A 21,251-nucleotide genomic window follows, 5' to 3' on the forward strand; every position below is an offset into this window, starting at 1 on the left:
ACTGAGGAGTAGATGTGATGAGACCAGATACGGCTGCTGGCCGGGGAACTCCTATATCAGTTAAGCGGCTCCAGGCGCTGTCTTCATAGCAGGGAACTTATCAGCAGGCAGAGGCTTCCCAGGTGACTCAGTGGTGAAGAATCCGCCCGCCGATGCCGGAGATAAGGGTTCAATCTCTGGGTTGGGAAGCTCCCCTGGAGGAGGGCATGGCATCCACTCCAGGACTCTTGCCTGGAGAATCCCACGGACAGAGGAGCCTGGTGGGCTGCAGTCCACAGGGTCGCACAGAGTCGGGCAGGATGGAACACGTGTGCACCAGTGTACACGTGATGCCCACGCGTGAAGCTGTGTCTGAGGTGGTGTCACCTCACTGGCGTCTGTGCTGAGCACGCAGGCGGGTCGTGGAGCCCTGCCCAGGATCCTCGTGTCGGAAACGCTTGAGAAGACGTGCAGCGACTTTGCATCAGTGAACGTCTGAAGCCTTGTGTACTAGAGCGTGAAAACCAAGCATCCGGTCAATAGCAAGACTTCAGTTAAAACAGTGTAGGTGTCCGGAGTCCACCTGCTCTGCTGTCCAGAATGAACAGAGGAAGGACGACAGCGTGGCCCTATCTCTGTGTGTGTGTGAGCGTGCCCGTGTGTGTGTACACATGCGTGCCCACAAGGGTCCCCAGGGTGCTGGTGACACCTCATGCAGAAAACACGAGCAGAGACCATGCCTTTTCCGTATGTTTCCTGCCTCTAGGGCAGGGAGTGGGGAGGCTGTGCTGGTGGGGGGCTCTCCTGGTCACCCCGAGACGGGCACCCCAGTGGCCCCACGGGGGCCTTTGGAGCAGAAGCCTCCTCCTGCCCAGGGACAAGGGGCTCCAGACTCTTGCATCTTCCCACGTGTGGAAAAGTGCTAGCCAAATTCCCTAACTTGGTTATCTGGTTTTCTTTACTTCACAATGATCTTTGGACGTTCAGCCTCCCTGCCCTTCATTACAGACTCTAACCTGGCTCCCTGTCCTCACCTGCTCGCAGCAGCTCTCTCAGGGTTTCTTGGGATGCCGTCTCCGGACTTGAAATCCTAAACATTTCCGCAGAATAAAACATAGCTCTAAAAAAAGAGAGAGAGGACAAGGGGCTCTTTCTTGGCTTCCTGCCGGCGCGTCTGTGGGCGGCTGGGCCGGGGCACAAGCAGGTTCAGATCATCGTCGGCGCAGACCCTGCGCCCGGCCCTGCCCACCAACCGGACCTGCGGGTCAGCGGGGGGCTCCGACCCCCAGCCTCTTGCGGCCCCAGCATCTGCTTCTCCAGGAGCCACGTGGGACAGTGCCGGAGCAGGTGGTCCCTGTGCGCGGACCCGGCCCGGAGCCGGCGGGGCCCGGCCGGCTGGGATGCTCCGAGGCCTGGCCCTCCACCTCCGGCGGCGCTCTGCCCTCGGGATGTCTCCACGCAGGCGTCCAGTCCCCCTCTGGCTAGAGCCCAGGCTGCGGGGTGTGGAGCCAGCACCTCGGTGCTGCAGGCGTGGGGGTCGTGTGGCGACAGGTAGCCAAGCCAGCCTGCGCCCCGTTGCCGGCCAGGCCTGGGCTTTTGAGGTGCCCTCACTTCTCTCGGCTCCTTGGACCTTCAGGAGCCCGGTCGGTGCCCAGGGGGCCACCCTGGGGACCACCTTTGGGCGACGTGCTGAGACCACTGGGTTGGTGACGACAGCCACAGCCACCCCCGCGGGGCCCTGGGGACGGGGGCTGCGCCCAAGTCCAGGAGGGGGACCTGGGCCCTTGGGGAGGGTGGGGTCTCCCCACAGGTGCTGCGCTCGGACTCAGCGTTGGACAGTTGGCCGGGAGACGCCGCGGTGTGCGTGCCTGGCGTGATGGGCCTGCACGGGGCTGTGGTCACAGGGGCGGCCTGCTCCAGGCAGCCTGGGGAGGGGGTTGTTGGGCAGTGTTCCCCATGGACCACGAGCCCCAGCCTCCCCCCAGCAACGGAGGCACAAGTCTGGAGGGGCCTTAAAGAGTCGCAGGGCTCGGGGCCTGTGCAGGTGGATACCACCGAGATCTGGTGAGAGGCACTTTCCTGCCGTGCAGAAGTCCTAGAAACAAATCGTAAAGCAACCGGGGAGGGTGTTTAAGCCACCCTGAGGCTGGTATGTGAAACACTTGCCGTTCAGCAAACGTTCCAGCCCCTACTGTGTGGCAGACGTTATTCCAGACAGTGGCTATCAGTGGGTAAAACAGAAAAGCCTCTTGGGTCAAATCCACATTCGGTGATGTTGGCAGACAGGGGGCAGTGTTTGGGAGGGGGTGACGTGTGCAGGGTAGGGGCCAGAGTGCTTCGCAGGGCAGGACTGTCAAGGTAACTCCTGGAGAAATGCAGGGGCCAGGACCAGGGGACGTGTGAGGGAAGGACTTGCCCAGTGTTCCGAGAGGGGTCACTGCAGCAGGACGCTGCTCGTGCGGGGCCGGAGGTGAGGGCCTGGTGCTGATCGTGGCAGGGCGGGGGGGGGGGGGGGGGTCGGCCATCCCCATGTGCACGTGGATGGGCGGTGGGGTGACCGCAGCCCAGGTGGACTGTTTGCTCTGGGGCTTGAACGTCAGGAACAGGGTTATCACCAGTGACTGCGGAGACTAAAGGGGAACCAGCTGGGAAGCAGGACAGGAGCTGGTCTAGGACGAGCTGAGGGGCCCCAACAAGAAGGCCAGGCCCCCCCCTTCGCCAGTGGCGACCCAGGCCCCGGGCCTCCCGCCTGGTGAAGCTACATCCCCTGGGAAGAAACCCCCCCCCGTGCCAGCTCACCTGGGGGGGCCGTGGACACAGCTCCCGTGGAGGAAGGGCAGGGCTGGCTCTGCTCTGGCTGGCCAGCTCCCTCCCAGACCTGGGCACACGCCGGACACGTGAGTCTTCTCACCCTGTGCATGTGTGGGATCCCAGACACACAGTTGCTGTTGGCCCGAGAACACGGTGTGTGTCCACTCAGCCACACCTCACCCCGTTCCCCCCTGCCCCAGATGACTGGTCTCAGGAGGGGTGGGCGGCCTTGGCTGGCTGAAGGCAGGCAGTGCTGCACTCGTGACCCCTGGTCAAAGGCCACTGCTCCGGTGCACTGGTGGCCTAGTGTCCGCGTGAAGGCCCAAGACTGCAGCGGAGGCTGGGGTTCATCAGGCTGCCACCCCATCTCTGCCTGGTTACGGACGTCACAGTAGGTACCCCGGGCACCCGTCCTCCGCTCTCCCTCTCGTGTGAGCCGCATGCCCCTGCGTGCCCCTGGCACGCACACAGCCTGTCATACAGGCACTCAGCATTCCCCCCCTCTTCGCAGATGGACAGACTGGGCGCCCCAGAGAGCCTGAGGCCCCACCCCACTCCTGCGTGGTAGGTGGCAACTGGTAGCCCCTAGCCCCCTGTCCAGGGGGTGGGGGTGGGAATAGGAGGAGAGTGGGGAAGTTGTTGGCTCTGCGCTCCCCTAGCTGGGTTCCAGGTGGGGCAGGCCTCCCGCTGTGGAAGGGTCAGTGCTCCAGGGTTGCTGGGCTGGCACCACCTTCGCTGGCACTGACCCTTGTGCCCGGCAGCTGCCCAGCTGCAAGTGTGCATGTTCCGGCCCCTCTTGCAGCAAGGCTTCGCTGGCCTTGCTCTGGACAGCTGCCTGGACGACGTGCCCTCAAGCATAGAGGGTGGTTGTGTCCCCTGCACAGAGGCTGCAGGAGGGACCCCAGCCAGCAGTGTGGGCAAGCAGCCTGCGAGCCTCAGGCCTCCCCTGCGTGTCCTCCCTGCCTGGCACGAAGGTCAGCCTTTTTTGTACTATTTTGATGGGCACGCCTGGACCCAGTGGGCTCAGCTCAGTCTGTGCCTGAGGGGCGGGGATGCTCCACAACAAGGCCCGTGTCCCTGCGGCTTCTGTGTGCTCAGGTCTGGCCTGACACCCTGCTCCTTGGGCCCCTGGCCGCTCGGGGGCAGCAGGAGCTCTGCTCACCACCCGGGCCTCTCTCTCGCCTCCGCTGACCGCAGGCCCGGTGCGGGCCCTGCCTGCCGGCTCCCCCGCTGGCTCCCGGGCTCAGCTTCGCCCTCTGCGGATCCCTAACCTCCCCAAGGAGCGCGTCACCAGGAAGCACAGAGAACCCGGGGGTGGGGGCCGCCCGGACATAATTCATTTTGCTGGGACCCAGTGAATGGTGGCCCCGCCGAAGCCCGGGGCGGCCACGGACTGTTCGCGGGAGGTGAACTCCGACCCCCGAGGCTTCTGGCTGGAGTCCTCCCTCCTGGGGAGAAAAGCGCGAGGACTCCCGGGCGCAGGGGAAGGGCGCCCTGCCCACTCCGCGCCGGGGGATCTGCTCCTCTGGGTCACGTTGCGGACCCACTAGGCAGTGTGTGAGCCCCGCATGTAAAATGAAAGTCGGCGTGTCCCCGCTTCCCGTCGCGGCTGGCGCGCGCGGGCGAGGCCCTGAACTCCCCGTGCGCGCCGCCGGGAGCCCCGAGCCCTGGGAGGCTCGGCGACCGCGCGGCGCTTGGGGTGAGGGAAGGCCCCGCCCTCCTGACGAGGGGGCGGGCCCTCGGGGCGGGACCGCGCGGCCATTGGCTGGGCCGAGGGGCCGTCCGGCCGAGGGCGGGGCCTCTGGGCGGGGCCGGGCAGGACCGCGCGGCCATTGGCTGGGCCGCAGGGGCCCCCGGCCTCCTGTTCCCGCGAGCTCGGGGCGGGCCGGGGGGCGGGGCCGGGCTCGGACCACGCGGGGCGGAGCCCTGGGCCGAAGCGGCGGCTCCGCCCCGGCCCATAACCGGTGCCGCCGCCGCCGCGACCAAGCGCGAGAGTTCGGACCCTAGGCCACCGCCGCCGCCGGGCCCCCGCCCCGCCCGCCCGCCCGCCATGGCCGCACCCCGCGCTCTGGCGGCCGCCGCGCCCGCGCCCGGGAAGGCCGCACTCACTCACCCGGGGAAGGCGATCCTGGCAGGTGGGGCGCGCGCACCGCGCACTCGGACCCTGACCCCGCTGCGCTTCCTAGCGGGCCCGGCGTACCGGCTCCGCCGCGCTTCCGGGCGGGCGCGGCCACCGCTGCCCGGTCCCCCGGGCGTCCCGCCGAGACCAAGGAGGGGGGGGAGGCGCGGGCCCGGTCCCCGGGCGGCGGGCATAGTCCGGGCGGGGGAGGGGTCTCAGCGCCGTCCGGGTCCCGGTCATTACCCGCAGGCGGCCTGGCGGGCGGTATCGAAATCTGCATCACCTTCCCCACCGAGTACGTGAAGACGCAGCTGCAGCTGGACGAGCGCTCGCACCCGCCGCGCTACCGGGGCATCGGTGAGTGGGGGCAGCTGGCGGGGGTGGGCGGGCCGGCAGGCAGGCGCCGGCGGGGCCGCTGACTGCCCCCTCCCCCAGGGGACTGCGTACGGCAGACAGTCCGCAGTCATGGCGTCCTGGGCCTGTACCGCGGCCTCAGCTCCCTGCTCTACGGCTCCATCCCCAAGGCGGCCGTCAGGTGAGGCGGCTCGGGCCCCGGGGGCCGCGGGAGGGAGGGAGCGAGCCCCGGCCCCTAGGCGGCCCGTCTCACGCCTCAGCCTCCCGCCCCAGGTTCGGGACGTTCGAATTTCTCAGCAACCACATGCGGGACGCCCAGGGACGACTGGACAGCACGCGCGGGCTGCTGTGCGGCCTGGGCGCCGGAGTGGCCGAGGCCGTGGTGGTCGTGTGCCCCATGGAGACCATCAAGGTGGGCAGATCCCCGTAGGAGACAAGGCGTGAGACAGCACTGGGCGGCGGGGTGGCGGCATTGTGCCCCGCGGAGACTGTCGAGGTGGGCAGGGGTGTTGCCCCGCGGAGACCGTCGAGGTGGGCAGGGGTCTGCCTGGGGAGCCCTGCGCCGAAAGCCCGCCGGAAGAGCCTGCTGGGGGCTGGACTCTATCCTCAAGGCAGTGGGAAGATAACACTGCCTTAAAAAACTTAGGCGCACAAAACAAGGTAACACGTGTCTGCTGCCTAAGTTGTCTGAAAAACTAGTAAACATAACAGCAGAGGCTTCCCCGTAAGGCGGCCAGGGGCGCCCGTGCCCTGACCCCTGGGAGCCAGCGCCTTGCCGCCTCTTCCTCAGGTGAAATTCATCCATGACCAGACCTCTGCCAGCCCCAAATACCGAGGATTCTTCCACGGGGTCAGGGAGATCGTGCGGGAACAAGGTGAGCCGCTCGACCTTGCCCTCTGGTGGGGTCAGGGACCTGGGCCAGGCTGCCCAGAGTCGCCACCGGCGCTTCCTGCCTTGGCGCTCCTGCGTCCGTCCGGGAGGCCGTAGGTGTGACGGCCGTGCCTTTTTGCCCCAGGGCTGAAGGGGACGTACCAAGGTCTCACGGCCACCGTGCTGAAGCAGGGATCCAACCAGGCCATCCGCTTCTTCGTCATGACCTCCCTGCGCAACTGGTACCGAGGTGTGTTTGCACCCCAAGACACCACCCCCCCAGGCCTGGAGCCCTGCCCTCGCTCGCTGTCCCTGTCTAACCCCAGCCCTCACCCCCACCCAGGGGACAACCCCAACAAGCCCATGAACCCGCTGATCACTGGGGTGTTCGGAGCCATCGCGGGTGCAGCCAGTGTCTTCGGGAACACGCCACTGGATGTGATCAAGACCCGGATGCAGGTGGGGGCGGGGCGGGGGCGGGGCGGGGCGGGCGGGGCGGGGCGGGGCGGGGCGGGGCCTAGGGCAGCACAGGTTACCGAGGCTCCGCGCTGTTGGTGTCCTGCAGGGACTGGAGGCACACAAGTACCGGAACACGTGGGACTGCGGCCTGCAGATCCTGAGGAAGGAGGGACTCAAGGCGTGAGTGGGCGAGGGGCAGCGCTGCCTTCTGCACCCCGGGCCCTCCCTACCTTCCGCCGGGCCACCAGCACCCCGGTGCCCCCTCTCTGGGCTTCCCCAAAGGGCCGGCTCTTGCTCCCTCAGGCTCTGACTCCTCCACCCCCACCCCGCCCTGTCCAGAGCCGCGCCTTCACCTGCCCTTCCGCCGCCTCCCTCCCCAGGTTCTACAAGGGCACCGTCCCACGCCTCGGCAGGGTCTGCCTGGATGTGGCCATTGTGTTCGTCATCTACGACGAGGTGGTGAAGCTTCTCAACAAAGTGTGGAAGACGGACTGAGCCCTGGGGTCTGCGCACGGGCTGCCCCCGGCGCCCCCTTCTTACAATTCCAGTGCAGTCGTGCCAAAAGGCCTGTTCCCTGTCCCGCGTACTCCATGGCCTGGGTGTCCCCTGTGGCCGTCAGGTCCACACGTCCTCTGTGGCCTGTACACTGCCACCGCAGTGTCTGTGTGTCCAGCTGAGACTGGGTGTCCCTCTGGCCTGTGAATCTGTGCCCACTTGTCCACGTGCTTGTGTGCCCGTGTCATGTTTCGTGTGCTGTGACCCTCTGCCCCCTTCCCGGGGTGCCCCTGTGGCCAGGGTCACGTCCCAGCCCGGTGCCTTCCACCCTGGGCAGCAGGGGCAGTGCCCCAGCCCACCACAGCTGCCTCCGGGCCTCAGCCTGGCCTCACTGCATTCCAGGGGCTGCGTGGCCCCCGCTTTTCCCGCCACTGGCCTTAATGGCCCTCGGGCCCTCCCTCCGCCCGGGACAGGGTGGCACCTGCCACTCTCAGGACCACCCTTCCAAGGCAATAAACCGGATCCTGTTGCAGCCTCCTGTCCCTGTTGTGAGCCCACGTGTGGGTGGGCAGTGGTGCCCACGCCTCTGCCAAGGGCAGGCCCACTCCACCTGCCAGGGGGCCAAGCGGGCTGGTGGGCAAGCAAGCTGTGGCCTGGCACCAGGCTTTGCCTATGACCAGGAGGCAAGATCCTGCAGGAGAGCCGGAGGGCATGTCCTTGGGGTCACTTGGCAGGCAGCAGGTGGTCGGGCCTGGAGAAGGGGCTCTTGGGCTCTTGTCCACCCTGCAGCTGAGGGCCCAGCCCACCTCACTCCATGGTTTCCCAGTGATCTGCTCACGGGGAACTGCTTTGGAGTAACCATTTTCTGGTGCCGAGACTGAGCAGGAGGCCCTTAATGCTTCACCAAGGCTGGGAGGCAGTGGGTACTTGGGGCCCTCACCCCACAGCACTGAACCTGAGTAAGGGTCCCCCTTGCTGGAGCCCACCTTCCTCTGGGGCCCAGGCACAGCTGGGAGCCCAGCCCAGCACAGGGGCCAGAGAGCCTTGAACCAGAGGGTCCCCCTGGCCCAGATCTGGCTGGAAATCCACCTGTGAGCCAAGAGGAGGAGGTGGCCCAGGCTGTGCGGGGCAGAGGGGCCTTCCGGTCCAAGTGACTCCGCAGCAAAAGCCACACAGTGGATTTGGTTCAACTAGCAGGCAAGTCCCACTCCTAGAGCTGTTCCCTTCAGGGGAGAGCCCCCACAGCACCTGGATCCCTGGAGTCTGGGGTAGATCTGGGGGCCAAGGGTGGGTTTGAGGGATGCAAGGACCAACAGTGTGCCCTCTCAGGAAAGGGAGGAGAAAGGGCCTGGCAACAAAGTTGACTGCTCACAGGCTGAGGCAAGCCACCTAAACTCCCATTTCCCAACTGTGGAATGAACCAAGCCCTGTGGGCTATGAGGAGTGCTGTAGTGTCTGTACGGGCTTAAAACACCGTACAGTGCTTAAAACTCTCTCTCTGCAGAGAGAGCCCTCAGGGAAATTTAGCAGGGGCTCGGGGCCCAGCTAGTTCCTAGATGTGGCGGAGCCCCAGAGCTGGGCCCTGAGGGAACTCTGCCACGAAATACCTCTAGGAGTGGCATCTGCTCACTGACTGCCTACCAGCACCCCCAGCCCTGTCCCTACCTCCTTTCATAAGGAGGAAGGAGTCTGGCTGCACTGAGCCTGAAGGAAAGTATTGGGACCTGTGCCACAGCAGGGAGCCCAGCCAGAAAAGGTGATGGAGCTGAGCCCGAGTCCCCTGGGGCTGTGAGCCTGGAGAAGCCACCTGCCCCCCACCTACTCCACCTGTTGACAGAATGTGGGATCCATGGAAGCCTCAGTTCCTGCAGTTAAGTCCTGAGGGAAGTGGGGGTGGGGTGTTGTCTGAGACAACGTCAGCAAAGCCAGAGGGAAGTGAGCCAGTGGAGAGTGGCTAGAGGGGCAGGCAGGTGTCTGCAGAAAGCCCAGTGCACTTAATCAAGATCTAGAAAGCTGATGGCAGGGGACATTGTCCTTGCAGCACTGGGCCAAGGGGCAGAATGACGTGGACAGAACTTTGAGCAGTTGAGAGGCGAAAAACTCCACTTCCAGTGTGGTTCTCCCCTACCCCACCCCGGCCAACCTGGACACACAGGCCAGGACCTGGGTGCAGCTGTGCCTGCATTATCAGAGGAGTTGTGAGCTGAGTGCAGACTCTGGGTCAAGGTATCCAGCCCACAGCCAAAAACGTCTGAGCCCAGCTGGAAGCCACTCAGTATTAAGCAACCTTCACCACCTGGCATCGTCTTGAGCCTTGAGTCATCAGGAAATGTGCCCAGGACAATGGCCTCAGAGACAGGCCAAGGGAGCAAAGGGTGAGATGGTGGCCATTCCAGGGGCAGGCCTTGGCCAACCTCCAGCCCCATCTCATCACTGTGTGGCTGAGGGGCGTCCTACCCCCACTCTAGGCAGGGCCCCCTGCCCTACTTCTTTGAACCCTCCCCTCCCCTCCCTCACTACCCTACAGGCATCCCCTAGGTTTTTCCATGTCCTTGTGTAGGTGATGAATGGCAATCAGAGCTTAGTACACACACAGAATCGCTCCTGACAAATGGGTCTCTCCCCTTTCAGCCAACAAAGAGAATTCTGTTTCAGGTTGTCCTCAGCCTTCACAGCAAACAATCAGAGCTGAGAATGCCAGACTACTTTCCTCACTGACATTCTACTTCCTACGTGTTCTCAGATTCCCTGCACAGAATCCCGAGGTCTGAGGACCTGCCTCCTCAGGATCTGGGAACAGGGCCAAGGAGAGAGAGAGGCGGCCACAGCAGAGAAATGGCCGAAAAGGACCGCGGGAGGACCACAGAGAACAGCTAGGACCGCGGACAGACGTGGCCTAGGACGAGCAAGCGAGTGACCCAAGGAGGAAACGGCGGGCCGCGGCCTGGCAGTTCGCCTGCTTCCACGCCCACCTGAGACCACCCGAGAACAACCTCAGCTGCGTGGACTGCGCCAGGCCCTGATCCCACCCCGCCCACCACAACCGTGGTCGTTTTTGTTTCCTCGGCCGGGCCGGCCACACCCACTTATTCCCCCTCTGGCCGGGCTTGGACCTGACACCCCACTCGGCCAGAGGAGTGGCTGTCTCCCGAGGTGACCTACAGGCACGGGCCATCCCAGTTCCTGTGCTCAGACGCCTGCGGCGGCCGCCGCCCAACCCCCAACTGAAAACTGGCCTCGGGCTCAAGCTCTCGGACCCGCGGCCGCTCTCCAGGAGCCCCGCCTCCGGTCGGTCGACCTTTAGCCGACGGCCCGGTGACCGCCCCCCCCCCCCCACAACTGTGTGACCCGGGGAAGGGCTGCGCCCGCGGGCCGTCGGCTAAAGTTCGGCCCAGAGACCCGGAGACACCAAAATGGCCTTCCAGGCCCGCTCGAGCTGGAGGAGCCCCACCCCGGGGCCCAGTCGCCGGCCGCTGGCGCCCTCAGGGCGAGGCCGAGGCTGCTGGGGGCGGGGCCGCCGGCGCCGGGAAATCGGACGGCGCGCGCTGATGGTGTCACGCCGCGCCAGTGCGACGCAGGCCCGCGCATGCGCTCGGCCCGTCGCTGGACGGCCGCTCGCAAGGTCCTCGTCGGGCAGCCGCCAACACTCGGGGCTTGTCCGGCGCCACCGCCATCGCCCACCCCACCCCACCCCACCCCGACGACCCATTGCTCACGCTGGATGCCGCCACGGGCGCCCCTGACGCGCTGGCCCGGAGCTCGCGCCCGTGTCTCCCTCCCGTGCAACCTTTGGCTACCGAGTCCCCGGTGTCAGCCACGGGACGGGGGACAGGGTCACGGGATGGGGCCGCGAGGGTCGCCAGCCTCCCCGCTGCTGGCCAGCTCCAGTCCGGGCACCTGCTCCCACCCGCGGGCTCGAGTAGGGGGCGGGGACCATGCCCCACCCCATCGCCATGGAGGAGGAGGCCGGGGCAGCCTCGTGGTGCAGGCGCACCCCGCCGAGCCCCCCACCCCCGGAACCCGTCGTCGGTGGGGCCGGGGGCGCGCCCCTCCAGCAAACAGCAGTAGCACACCGCACAGTGGGCCTCCTGCCAGCGCCACTCCTTTCGGCCAGGCCCTTTCCTCAGACGGGAAAACCCAGGCAGAGACAGAGCCTGCCTGGGACCTATGAGAGCCAGGTCTGCACAGCCCTCACCCCCGGCCCCCTCAGTGAGGGAGCTGAAGGTTGGGGTTGGGGAGGCAGACGGTGAGATCACGTCCGCCGGGGCTGGGGTCCGAATCCTGGGGTGGGACCGCGGGAGGGATGGAGGGTCTGCAGACAGGGGCTCCTTGCTGGCTTCGGGCAGCCTCCCTTTGGTCTGCAGGATCGGCCCCCTGGCCTTGCGGGGTGGGGAGGGTGTGCCTTGCTATGGAACCACACCTGAGGGCCAGCCGGGTGTGCAGAGGAGGAGCTGGCCGGAAGGGCGGGGGCCTCGCGGATGGGCATGGGCCAGTGCTCCCTGATCCCCAGCACAGGCTGCAGCCAACAGCCGGGCTCCACTCCAACCGGGGCCAACTGCACGCGGAGCCCGATGGTCTGAGGGACCGAGGGGTTCATCCCGCCCTCTGGGACTCGGGACCAGGCTTGACCCGGTGACCGCTGGGGAAATCGAGACCGGCTCCCGTGCTGGACCGCAGAGGTCCCGCGGCCACGCCACCGAGGGTCCTCCACGCGAGCGGCCCGCTGACAATTGAACGGCCAAAGTAGATTAACCCGTGTGCTAATCCCCGCTAATGGCTTCAGAATCCCCGGCGCCCGGCGGCTAAGCCGGCCTTTCTCCGCGGCGCGGCCGGCCCTCCCCGGCGGCCCCAGCATGCGGCCCGCGCGATGCTATCTCGGCCCCGCGGCGCTAATCCCCGCGCTCGCTTTCTTCCCGGGCCCGCTCGAGATCGGCCGATCGGCGCTTGATTATGGCCGCTATCGAGGGCCCCTTTGTGCCGTGGGCCCTAAATCCCCTAATTCCGTGATAAAGGAGGCATTAGCGGGCGTTCGCTGCAGAGAAAGGCACCGGCGTGAAAGAAAGCAATCAGGGAGTCCTGATGGCCTGGCCGCCGGGCCGGGAGGGGGCGGGGTGCGCGCTGCAGGGAAAAGGGGAGGCGGTGCCCCCCCCACCCCGCCGGGTCCCGGCCGCCTTCACCATCCCTGAGCGGCGCCCGGGGCCCTCCGCCGCCTCCACCCTCCCTGGCGGCAGAAGAGCCGTGCTCGCCGTCTGCTCTCTGGCCGCACGTTGGCATGTGCCGGGACCTGACTTCCAAACTCGCCCTGGGCCTTACCGGGCCCGCCTGGCGCCCTAGCCTCTGCCTGTCCGAAGCCAGTGGTTTCTCGGCACTGAGGTCCCGGCCCTTGGCCCCTGGTGCTCCTCCCGCCCCATTCCTCCCTCCCCAGAGGCCCCGCCCCCGCCATCCACCCCCTCTTTGGCACTGACCAGTTTTGACCAGTCCTGGAAGCAACTTGGTCTGCTCTTCAGTCGGGGAGACAGACGTGAGGGCAATCAGGAGTCACTGGGACCGTGGAGGGGGTTGGGCAGGGGCAGGGGCAGGTGGGGTGAGCAGGGAAGGCCGCTCTGCGGAGGCCACACTGAACCCCAGGACCCGGCCGAGAGCGCTGGGCCGCTGGCTGAGCTGGTCTGCCACCTGGGCAATGGGAGGGAGAGGGCAGCCGGAGAGAGGTCCAGGGGCCGGAGGAGCACCGCGAAGAGGCGACTGATCCTCTTATCCTGAGCAGGGGAGCGCCGTGATTGGATCTGTGTGCAGAGAGTGAGGGGGTCAGGCCAGGAAAGTGGCCGGGGTTGGGTCCGAAGGCCGGTGTGGGGCCCAGGTGGCCGGGCATCGGCACCAGTGCTGAGGGCTGTGTTAGGACCGGTGAGGTGATGGGGTGGGCGGGGCAGCGTCCCGCATGAAGCGTGGTGCTCAGGCAGCTCTGAGGGCAGGGGGTGTCAGGGAGGCTAGTTGGACCACTTACCTGGGTGGGCAGGTGTGCATTTAGCACGATGGACGGCAGTGTAGGCGCGGTTTACCCAGGTGGTGAGGTGGGCCATTTACCAAGGGGGACAGTGGGTCCGTGTGGACCAGCAGGTGGTATCATGGAGGCGGCTGGGGCTCTGTCCCAACCACTTGAGTGCCCAGCTCGCCCATCCTGCACCCCTGGTTAGCGCCCAGTGGCGGCCCAGCTGCGTCCACCTGGGAGTGTTGCCCTGGGTGATGGGGCCACGTGCATCCTGGGGACTCAAAGCTGGAGCCTGCATCCTCGAGACTTGAGATCTGAAGCCACCGTGTCTGTCCCGGTGCCTTCTTGCTGAGCCTCCCTGCCCTCCCCCGGCTCTGTCCTGCCGCCAGGTTGACCACCCACGTCCCCCCTTTTGGACAGCAGGCAGTGCTGTCAGTGTGCAAACTGATAGTCACCTGTGCTTCTGTGTCCCCCAGAAAGAGATGTTGAGGCCCTCAGCCTTGGCATTGATCCCCTTCTGGTTTCTACTGTTCATACCCAGTGTTCCCAGGTTTTCTTCAAAATATGGTTTTCAGAGTTTATCATTGCTATCCACTGGAGGATTAGTCCAAAGCAAGTGACTACCATTAGGAGAAGTGTAACTCGGCTCACTCATTTTAATATCTTTTGAGGCTTTGCTAAATTGGTAAATTGCTACTTTTTTTTCTTTCTTTTTTGGCCAGTGATGAAGACCGAATCCTTTCCCTCTAAGATCAGGAACAACATGAGAATGCCCTCCTCCCCGTTGTTGTCCAGCCTTTTACTGGAGGTTCTAGTCAGGGGCCTCCCAATGCAACAGACAGAGGTTCAATCCCTGGACCAGGACAACCCCTGGAGGAGGCAATGGCACCCACTCCAGGACTCTTGCCTGGAGAATCCCACGGACGGAGGAGCCTGGTGGGCTGCAGGCCACGGGGTCGCAAGAGTCGGACACGACTGAGCGCGCACACACGGGCAGGGAGCTCAGGCGGGAAGATGGAGCAGAAGGCGGCAGTGCTGTGAAGCGAGAAGCACAGTCTCTGTTCACAAGCGCCGTTATCTTGTATACAGAAACCTTTTAAATCCACAAAAAATTATTAGAATAAACAAATTCTGCAGGTTGCAAGGTAACAAGATCAATGTACAAAATCACTTGTATTTCTATACACTTGCAGTGAGCAGTTCAACAATGAAATAAAATCATTCCACTTACAATAATCCCCAAAAGAACAAAATGCTGAAGGATAACTTTAATCAAAGAAGTGAAAAAAAAAATGTGTACTCTGAAAATTACAAACACTAGTGAAAGAAATTCCAGATGATCTAAGTAAGTGGAAGAGGTTCTATGTTCATGGACTGTTAATGTTGTTTAGATGGCAAGATTCCCCAAACGGATCTTCAGATTCAATGTCATCTCTATCAAAATTACAGCTGGTCTCTTCAGATAAACTGACGAGCTGGTCCTAAAATTCACAAGAAAGTTTACGAGAACCATAATAGTCAAATCAATGTTGAGGGGGAAAAAAAGCTGCGGAACTCACACTTGTCAATCTCAAACCTCCAAATCTCAATCTCAACTGCAAAGCTCCAGTAATCAAGACAGTATAGGTAAGGACTTCCCTGGTGGTACAGTGGATAAGAGTCCACCTGCCAACACAGGGACACGGGTTTGACCCTGGGTCCAGGAAGATCCCACATGCTGGGAGCAACCAAGCCTGCATGCCCCAACTACTGAAGCCTGCGTGCCTATAGCCTTTGCCCCGCAACAAGAGAAGGCGCTGCAGGAAGAAGCCCCATTCGATGCAACTAGAGAGAGGCCCATGCAAAACAACAAAGATCCAGGGCAGCCAATAATAAATAAATAATAAAGCAGTTAAAAAAAAAAACTACAGGTAGACATGTAGATCAATGGAGCAGGATTCAGAATCCAGAAATAAGTCCTCACGTTTATGGTCAATTGATTTGCAACTGGGTTGAGGGGGATACAATTCAACAGGGAAAAGAATAATCTTTTCAGCAAATGGGACTGGGACAGCTGGAAACTGGATATCCAGATGCAAAGAATGAAAGTTGGGTCTTAACCTACATCATAGACAAAATTTAAAAGGGGTCAACGTCAGAGCGGCCCCGAGCAGGTCTGGGGCCGGTCCTTCAGCTGGGGCTGCTCTGCGTGTCCTTCCTGTGGCTGCTGCAGCGAGCGTCCCCAGATGGGAGAGGAGCTGTGTCAGCCAGCTGTGGGACCCGGCCTCAGAAACCACAGGGTCATTTCTGCCTCCTAGCGGTTAGAAGAGAGCCACTAAACCAGTGCACATACAAAAAAAGGGACATTAGATGTCACCTCTTGAAGGGAGGTGTGCAAGGATTTGCTGACAGGTTTGAAGAGCATCACATCGGTGGAGAGATAGCACGTCCACCTAGGTGGGTAGGGGTGTAGGTAACCCATTTATCAAGGTGGGGTACCAGGCAGGGGGTGGAGGTTTCCAGGAGATCTTGAGTCTGTCCCAAGCATAGTGACTGAATGTTCCTTGGTGCTGAAATGGGACATGGAGCAGGTGCTTAGGGAGATGCCAGCCTGGAGCAGAAGGAGCAGTCAGGCCGGAGGTATCACCTGGGGAGTCCTTGCCACACAAGTGGCGTCCGAAGGTTCAAGGTTGTAAGAGGTCACCAAGGGTGAGGATGGAGAGGGATGAAGGAACAGCCAGGACCCAGCCTTCCTGGCCACTGGTCCCGGAGCCCCCATCCTTGAGCAAGTGACTTTGATGGGTTGTTGACTCTCAGGAACTTCTGTGATCTATTGGTGAGCTTGCAGTTCTGTGAGGGAAGTTGGCTGGGAGAGGTTTCTAGGGTGATCCAAAGGGAAACATGGGAAGAGATGAGGTCTGGGGTGGTGTCAGCCATCTTGCAACCATGAGGTGGGCCACTCACAGAGGTGGCGGCTCCTTCCTGGAGCTCCCGGATTAATGAGTCCTGGGCAGTCTGTGTCAGGACTCTTTGTGACAGCAAGTCAGTGGGTTCTGTGGCTGGAAGTCCAGAGTCCTCACTGACACGAGTGGAGTCAACAAGGGTGTTTGAGGAGGGGCGTGTGAGGCGGGAGGAGAGGCGTGTGAGGCGGGAGAGGCACGAGACTGCGTGTTTTCCCGTTCATGGTGCCTTCCATTCACGGAGGCCCCTGCCCTGCGGGGATCTAACCTCACACCGTGACTGGTTAGCCCACGAAGCATCTGAAAGTTAGGTCGCAATGATGGCAGTTTAGGACTCAGAGGTCGGGAAACCAGGGTATGGGGTGGGGTGGACTGAAGGAGCCTCTCCTGGAGCCCGGAAGGGACAGCTGGGGCAGAAGCCAGGCCGTCTGCAGCCCGGTCCTGCGAGCCGCACACTAACTTTTCAGCGGTCTGGAGACAGCCTGAAGCAGAAGTCCTGCCGGCTGTCCAAGGCTGCATAGATGAAGGTGGACAGGCTTCCTGGAAGCTGGCAAAGTGCGGGTCGGTCCCCGGCGATGGTGGACAGAATGACCCTGAGGGAGGTTGAAGAGTTGGCGGTGTGGGCACCAGTCAGCTCCCAGGAAGCCTGGCTCTGCGGGGTGGGAGGTGGGGGTGGTAATGGTTTGGGGGTGGATTCTGGGACACAGAAGAAAGCAGACAGTCCCTTTCCGCGGAGCCCCGGATGGCGCCGGGTGGGCTCCGTCACCCAGGAGAGAAGGCAGAGAATTGAAAGCATGGGGCTGCGGGTTTAGGGATGGGCAGAGACAGCTTCCGCCTGCGCCCCGTCTCCTCCCGAAGGTTGAGATCCAGGTCCTGAGTATGGGAGCGGGCAGTCGGGCTGAGTACAGCGGACGGCGGGGTTGCCCCGGGTGCCGGGCCCCGTTTGAGGTCGCAGCTCAGGACACTGCCGTTTGGGGGGTTTCTCCAGCCTCGGTCCTCCGCCCCGGTGGGGCGCGGAAGGGGACACACACCCAGCCCTGGGCGCGGCGGCTACGGGACCAGGCACCCAAGGTCTGCCGGGCCGGGGCCGGCGGGCAGTGGGGGCGGCCCTGCGTGCGCCTGCCAGCCTTGCGGGTCGGGGGCACGGGCTCGGGGCAGGGAGCTCCCGGCCGCCCCTCCCGCCGCCGCCGCCGCCAGGGATTAGCCCGCTCCTGGCCGCGAGGCGGGATTAGCCCGAGTGGACGCGGCGCCCAGCCCGGGGATTACGGCACGGACACCGCCCCCCCTTCGGCCCCCGACGGATATATTCCCGCGGCGGCGGCGGCGGGCGGGCGGCATGGCGGCTGCGAGGGGCGCGCCGGGCCGCGGGGCACCCGGGCGGCCCTGCCCCTTCTCCATCGAGCACATCCTCTCCGGCCTGCCCGAGCGTAGCCCCCCGGCCCGGGCCGCCCGCCCGCCGCCGGCCCCTGACCGCCAGAGCCCCTCGGGGCTGGGGGAGCCCGGGGCGCCGGAGGCCGCGCGCTGCGCCTGCTGCTGTTGTTGCGGCCCCCGCGGGCCCCCGGAGTCAGACGCGCGGCTGGGTGAGTGGACGCGGGGCGCGCAGGCTGGGTGGGTGGGCGCGAGGCCCTGGTGGCGAGGGCGCGGGGCGAGGGGAGCCAGGCCGTCGACCCGCGCCTCACCGCGCCCTCGCCCGGCAGGCGCGCGGCTGGCGTGGCCGCTGAGGCTGACACCCGCGGCGCCCTTGCCCTGGGCCGCGCCTCCCGGGGGCCCCGGGGCGCAGCCAGGCGCGGGTGTCCCGGGGCCGCCGCGGCGCACGCGGCGTCACCGCACCATCTTTAGTGAGGAGCAGCTGCGGGCGCTGGAGGCCCTCTTTGTGCAAAACCAGTACCCCGACGTGGGCACGCGCGAGCGCCTGGCCGGCCGCATCCGCCTGCGCGAGGAGCGCGTGGAGGTGGGTGCCCGCCGCCTCGGGAGAGCGGCTCCGCATGGCGGGCGGAAGCGCCGAGGCCCGGGAGCTGAGGGGCGGCCGGCGGGGCTGGGCCGCGGCGGAGGTCAGGCTCCCTTACTTTTAAACACCCCACCCGCCCCTGACGAATCAAGCCCGCGTCCGCGCGCCGGAATTCGGGGGGCTCGGAAGAACGCGGGGCTGCGGGAGGGGCACTGGCCGGCGGAAGCGGGGGGAAGGGATTCCGGCCCTGGGCCCTCGGCAGCGGATGACGGACGGGAGCAGCCGCCCGGAGGCCCCTGTCCGCCCGCATTCGCGTCCCAAATACCCGGCCAGACACTTGGGACCCGCGCGGGACCTGGGTCTGCGCTGGGCCTGCCTGAGCGCGTCTCCTTCCCAGGTCTGGTTCAAGAACCGCCGGGCCAAGTGGCGACACCAGAAGCGCGCGTCGTCGTCCGCGCAGCTCCTATCCGGACCCAAGAAGCCCCCGAAGGAGAGCTGCTGAGGGCGCCAGAGTTACCGCGGGCGTGGAGGCGTCCTCTGGGGCCGGCCTGGGGAGCGCACAGCCCGACCTTCATAGGAAGGTGGGCGAGGACGCCAGCCTCCAACCCGGGGCCCCGGAGCTGACCACGGGAGCCCCTCTGCGAGCGACTGCGGCCACCCGCCCTGCGGTGGGTCCCAGAGCGCCGGGCTGCCCCATGCGCTGTGCACCCTCCGTCCCAAAGGCGACTGGGCAGGAGGGCTGGGGAGATCTGGGAGGGGTGGGGAGCGGGGTACAGAGTAGGCCAACCTCCTCACCCCCATCACACTCCGCGGGGCAAAAGAAGCCACCCGGCGACCCCAGCTGCCTCTTGTCAACACGGGCACCCAGCACCCGCGCGTGCGCAGGGGGGAAGGCGGCGGAGTTCTACTCAGCAGGGACTCGACCCCCAGGACCCAGCCACGGCCCTCCCCTGCATCCGGGGCCTGGGTGCCCCAACCCCTAGAATGAGAAGGTTGGTGAAGTCACCCCCAGGAGGCACTTTCCCACCCCTGAGTCCTGTGAGTCTTGTGTGGATCCCGAGAGACCAACGAGTTACTGAAACCACGGGGAAAGCAGTCCAGGCTGAAGTCCTCTACGGCTGCGTGCCACACTGCGGGGACCTGGCCCTCCTCTCCTTCCCAGGGAGTGGGGACTGGTGCGCCCTCAGTCCCTGTGCCAGGCTGCCCCCAGCAGAGCGGATGGCCCCTGGTCCCTGCACTGGCCTCCGGGAGCTGCTTCTCGGGGGCGGGGTCCTTGATTCCTCACTCTGGAGGTTTCCATGCAGGTGTGTCTTCCTCCATCACAGCGGCCAGCCTCTGTCACCCTGCGGGGCCCGGCCAGTTCAACTGGGGAGGGCCCCCCACCCACCTTGGAGAGTGTCTGCTCTGCCCTCTGCCATCCTTCCCCCAGGGTGAAGGACAGCGTGAAGACAAGGCTTCAGTCCCCAAGTTGGCACCTGACACCCACGCCATCTGGCGTGGGGACTTTGTTCTGCCTCCTCATGCGTCCTGGACGGAATGGGGGTGGGCAGCATCTGGCGGGAAACACAGTCCCTCATGGAAGGTCTAGAAGCCAGGGCTGTGGCTCCCAGGACCCTCCAGGGCAGGTGAGCCGGGAGAGCACAGGGCGCGTGGGGTCCCGGCCAGGACAGCAGCCCTTGCCCCCCCCCAACACACACACAGGATGCACACTTCCAACTGTCACGGAGCTCATCTCCATGGCTCCTGGCCTTATCCCTGGAGATTGCACAGCCTGCCTGCAGGGCTTCCACCCAAGCTGGGACACCCCACTCCCCTGGTCCCAGCCCTTGTCGGCTGACTGGCTTTTTGTCAAGGTGTGGGGCACCCGTGATCAGAGCTCTGTGCCCCGGGACCAGCCGCTATGCTGCCCTCCTGGTTTTTCCTTTCTCTCCAGCTGTCTCGGGCAGGCCACCCACAGCTGCCGGGAACACAGGTGTCCTTGAGGCTGAGCCCACACTCTCCCGCTCATCTCCATCCGTGCCCTGGTCTGTCTCTTCCACCCTCAGCCTCCAGTCCCAGCTCCATCCCACGGTTACACCCGCCCCCAGGCCTCTCCCCTGTGCTGGGTAGCTGTCCCTTTGACAGCTCCATTTGGAAGCCCAGGGCTTCTAGTCACTCTGTCCCCTGCAGCTCTTGCCAGGCATCCCAGGCACGTGAACCAGAGAGCTAGCAGCATGCACCCTGCCTCCTCCTCTCTCTCACCCACGAAGTCCAGGCCAAGGCGATGACCTCCCCAAACAATCCCAGAAGCTGCCTTCTCCCTAGCCTTGACTGCACCAATCTGATGAGAACTGCCGTCCCCTCTCGGCTTGGCCATTGCAGTTGCCTCCAGTTGGTCCACAAGCACCCACTCTGATTCCTCTATGACTCATTCTCATAAAACCCGGGATGCAAGTCCAAACCTGCCTCTCCCCTGCCTACAGCACTCCCAGGGCTCCCACGGCTCGCAGAACAAAGACAAAACTCCACGCTGTGACCCACAACCCGTAACCCACAAGGTCCGTGCAGGCTGGCCCTCTGGTGTGGGCTCACACCTCACTGTTCCTTGCACTCTGTGTCTCCTCCCGTTGGTCCTTTGCACACGCTCTCCCCTTCCATGTGGTCTTCAATGCCTGTTTGACCTTTGGGTCTGCAACCACTCCCTTCCAGGGGACCGTCTCCCGAGTGCCCCCTAGGTAGATGCTCCTTAGGTAGATGCCCCGTGGGTAAGATGCCCCCTGGGTAAGATGCCCCCTGGGTGGGATTCGTTTTCCTCACACCTGCCCGCTGTTTGTTTGTGGGGTGGTCTTTTGCATCTCATGCTCAGCTCCAACAAGGGCAGGAACCATATGGTGGATTTCCTGCTGAACTATACTGAATCCTTCTGGGGCAGAACTTGCTTGACATAATGTACAACCTCCTTTCGGAAAGAAATGATCGTTCCTGGAAAATGCTCAGACAATTTTCTTGTCCATTTCATTAAGGATCAGCTTTCTGGGAAGCCAGCTCGGGCACTTAGGGACCAGACATATCTTTTCTTGCCTAAACTTTGAATAAAAAATTTGAAGCCAAATATAGCCAACATTTCTGAAGCGTGTGTCTTTGTTAATAGCATAGAAGTGTATACAGTGATTAGGGTAGGGTGAAGTCGCGCAGTCATGTCCAACTGTTTGCGACCCCATGGACTGTAGCCCACCAGGCTCCTCTGTCCATGGAATTCTCCAGGCAAGAATGCTGGAGTGGATTGCCATTCCCTTCTCCAGGGCATCTTC

General features: G+C 64.1%; 2 protein-coding genes and 1 long non-coding RNA gene across 4 annotated transcripts; 2 read left to right on the plus strand and 1 right to left on the minus strand.

Moving 5' to 3' along the window:
- Window positions 1–363: 363 nt before the first annotated feature.
- On the minus strand, window positions 364–2,893 carry LOC136145531 (uncharacterized). Of its 2 annotated transcripts, none has more exons than XR_010658803.1 (3): window positions 2,779–2,893; window positions 1,014–1,099; window positions 364–489 (listed from the first exon to the last, which is right to left on the minus strand). It is a non-coding gene; the product is annotated as an uncharacterized lncRNA (long non-coding RNA). The 2 variants fall into 2 exon arrangements; XR_010658804.1 differs by lacking the exon at window positions 2,779–2,893 and adding an exon at window positions 1,238–1,628.
- Window positions 2,894–4,374: 1,481 nt separating this feature from the next.
- On the plus strand, window positions 4,375–7,620 carry SLC25A1 (solute carrier family 25 member 1). The gene is made up of 9 exons (XM_065903881.1): window positions 4,375–4,925; window positions 5,159–5,266; window positions 5,345–5,444; window positions 5,537–5,675; window positions 6,054–6,138; window positions 6,280–6,384; window positions 6,478–6,593; window positions 6,700–6,773; window positions 6,974–7,620. The coding sequence occupies exons 1-9, from the start codon at window positions 4,841–4,843 to the stop codon at window positions 7,086–7,088; spliced, it is 927 nt and encodes a 308-aa protein (XP_065759953.1). The 5' UTR covers window positions 4,375–4,840; the 3' UTR covers window positions 7,089–7,620.
- Window positions 7,621–17,349: 9,729 nt separating this feature from the next.
- On the plus strand, window positions 17,350–18,559 carry GSC2 (goosecoid homeobox 2). Its single transcript, XM_065904838.1, has 3 exons — window positions 17,350–17,593; window positions 17,711–17,964; window positions 18,359–18,559. The coding sequence occupies exons 1-3, from the start codon at window positions 17,350–17,352 to the stop codon at window positions 18,461–18,463; spliced, it is 603 nt and encodes a 200-aa protein (XP_065760910.1). The 3' UTR covers window positions 18,464–18,559.
- The last annotated feature ends 2,692 nt before the right edge of the window (window positions 18,560–21,251 follow it).

Source organism: Muntiacus reevesi, chromosome 13 (genome assembly GCF_963930625.1).
Source record: "Muntiacus reevesi chromosome 13, mMunRee1.1, whole genome shotgun sequence".
Taxonomy (NCBI): domain Eukaryota; kingdom Metazoa; phylum Chordata; class Mammalia; order Artiodactyla; family Cervidae; genus Muntiacus; species Muntiacus reevesi.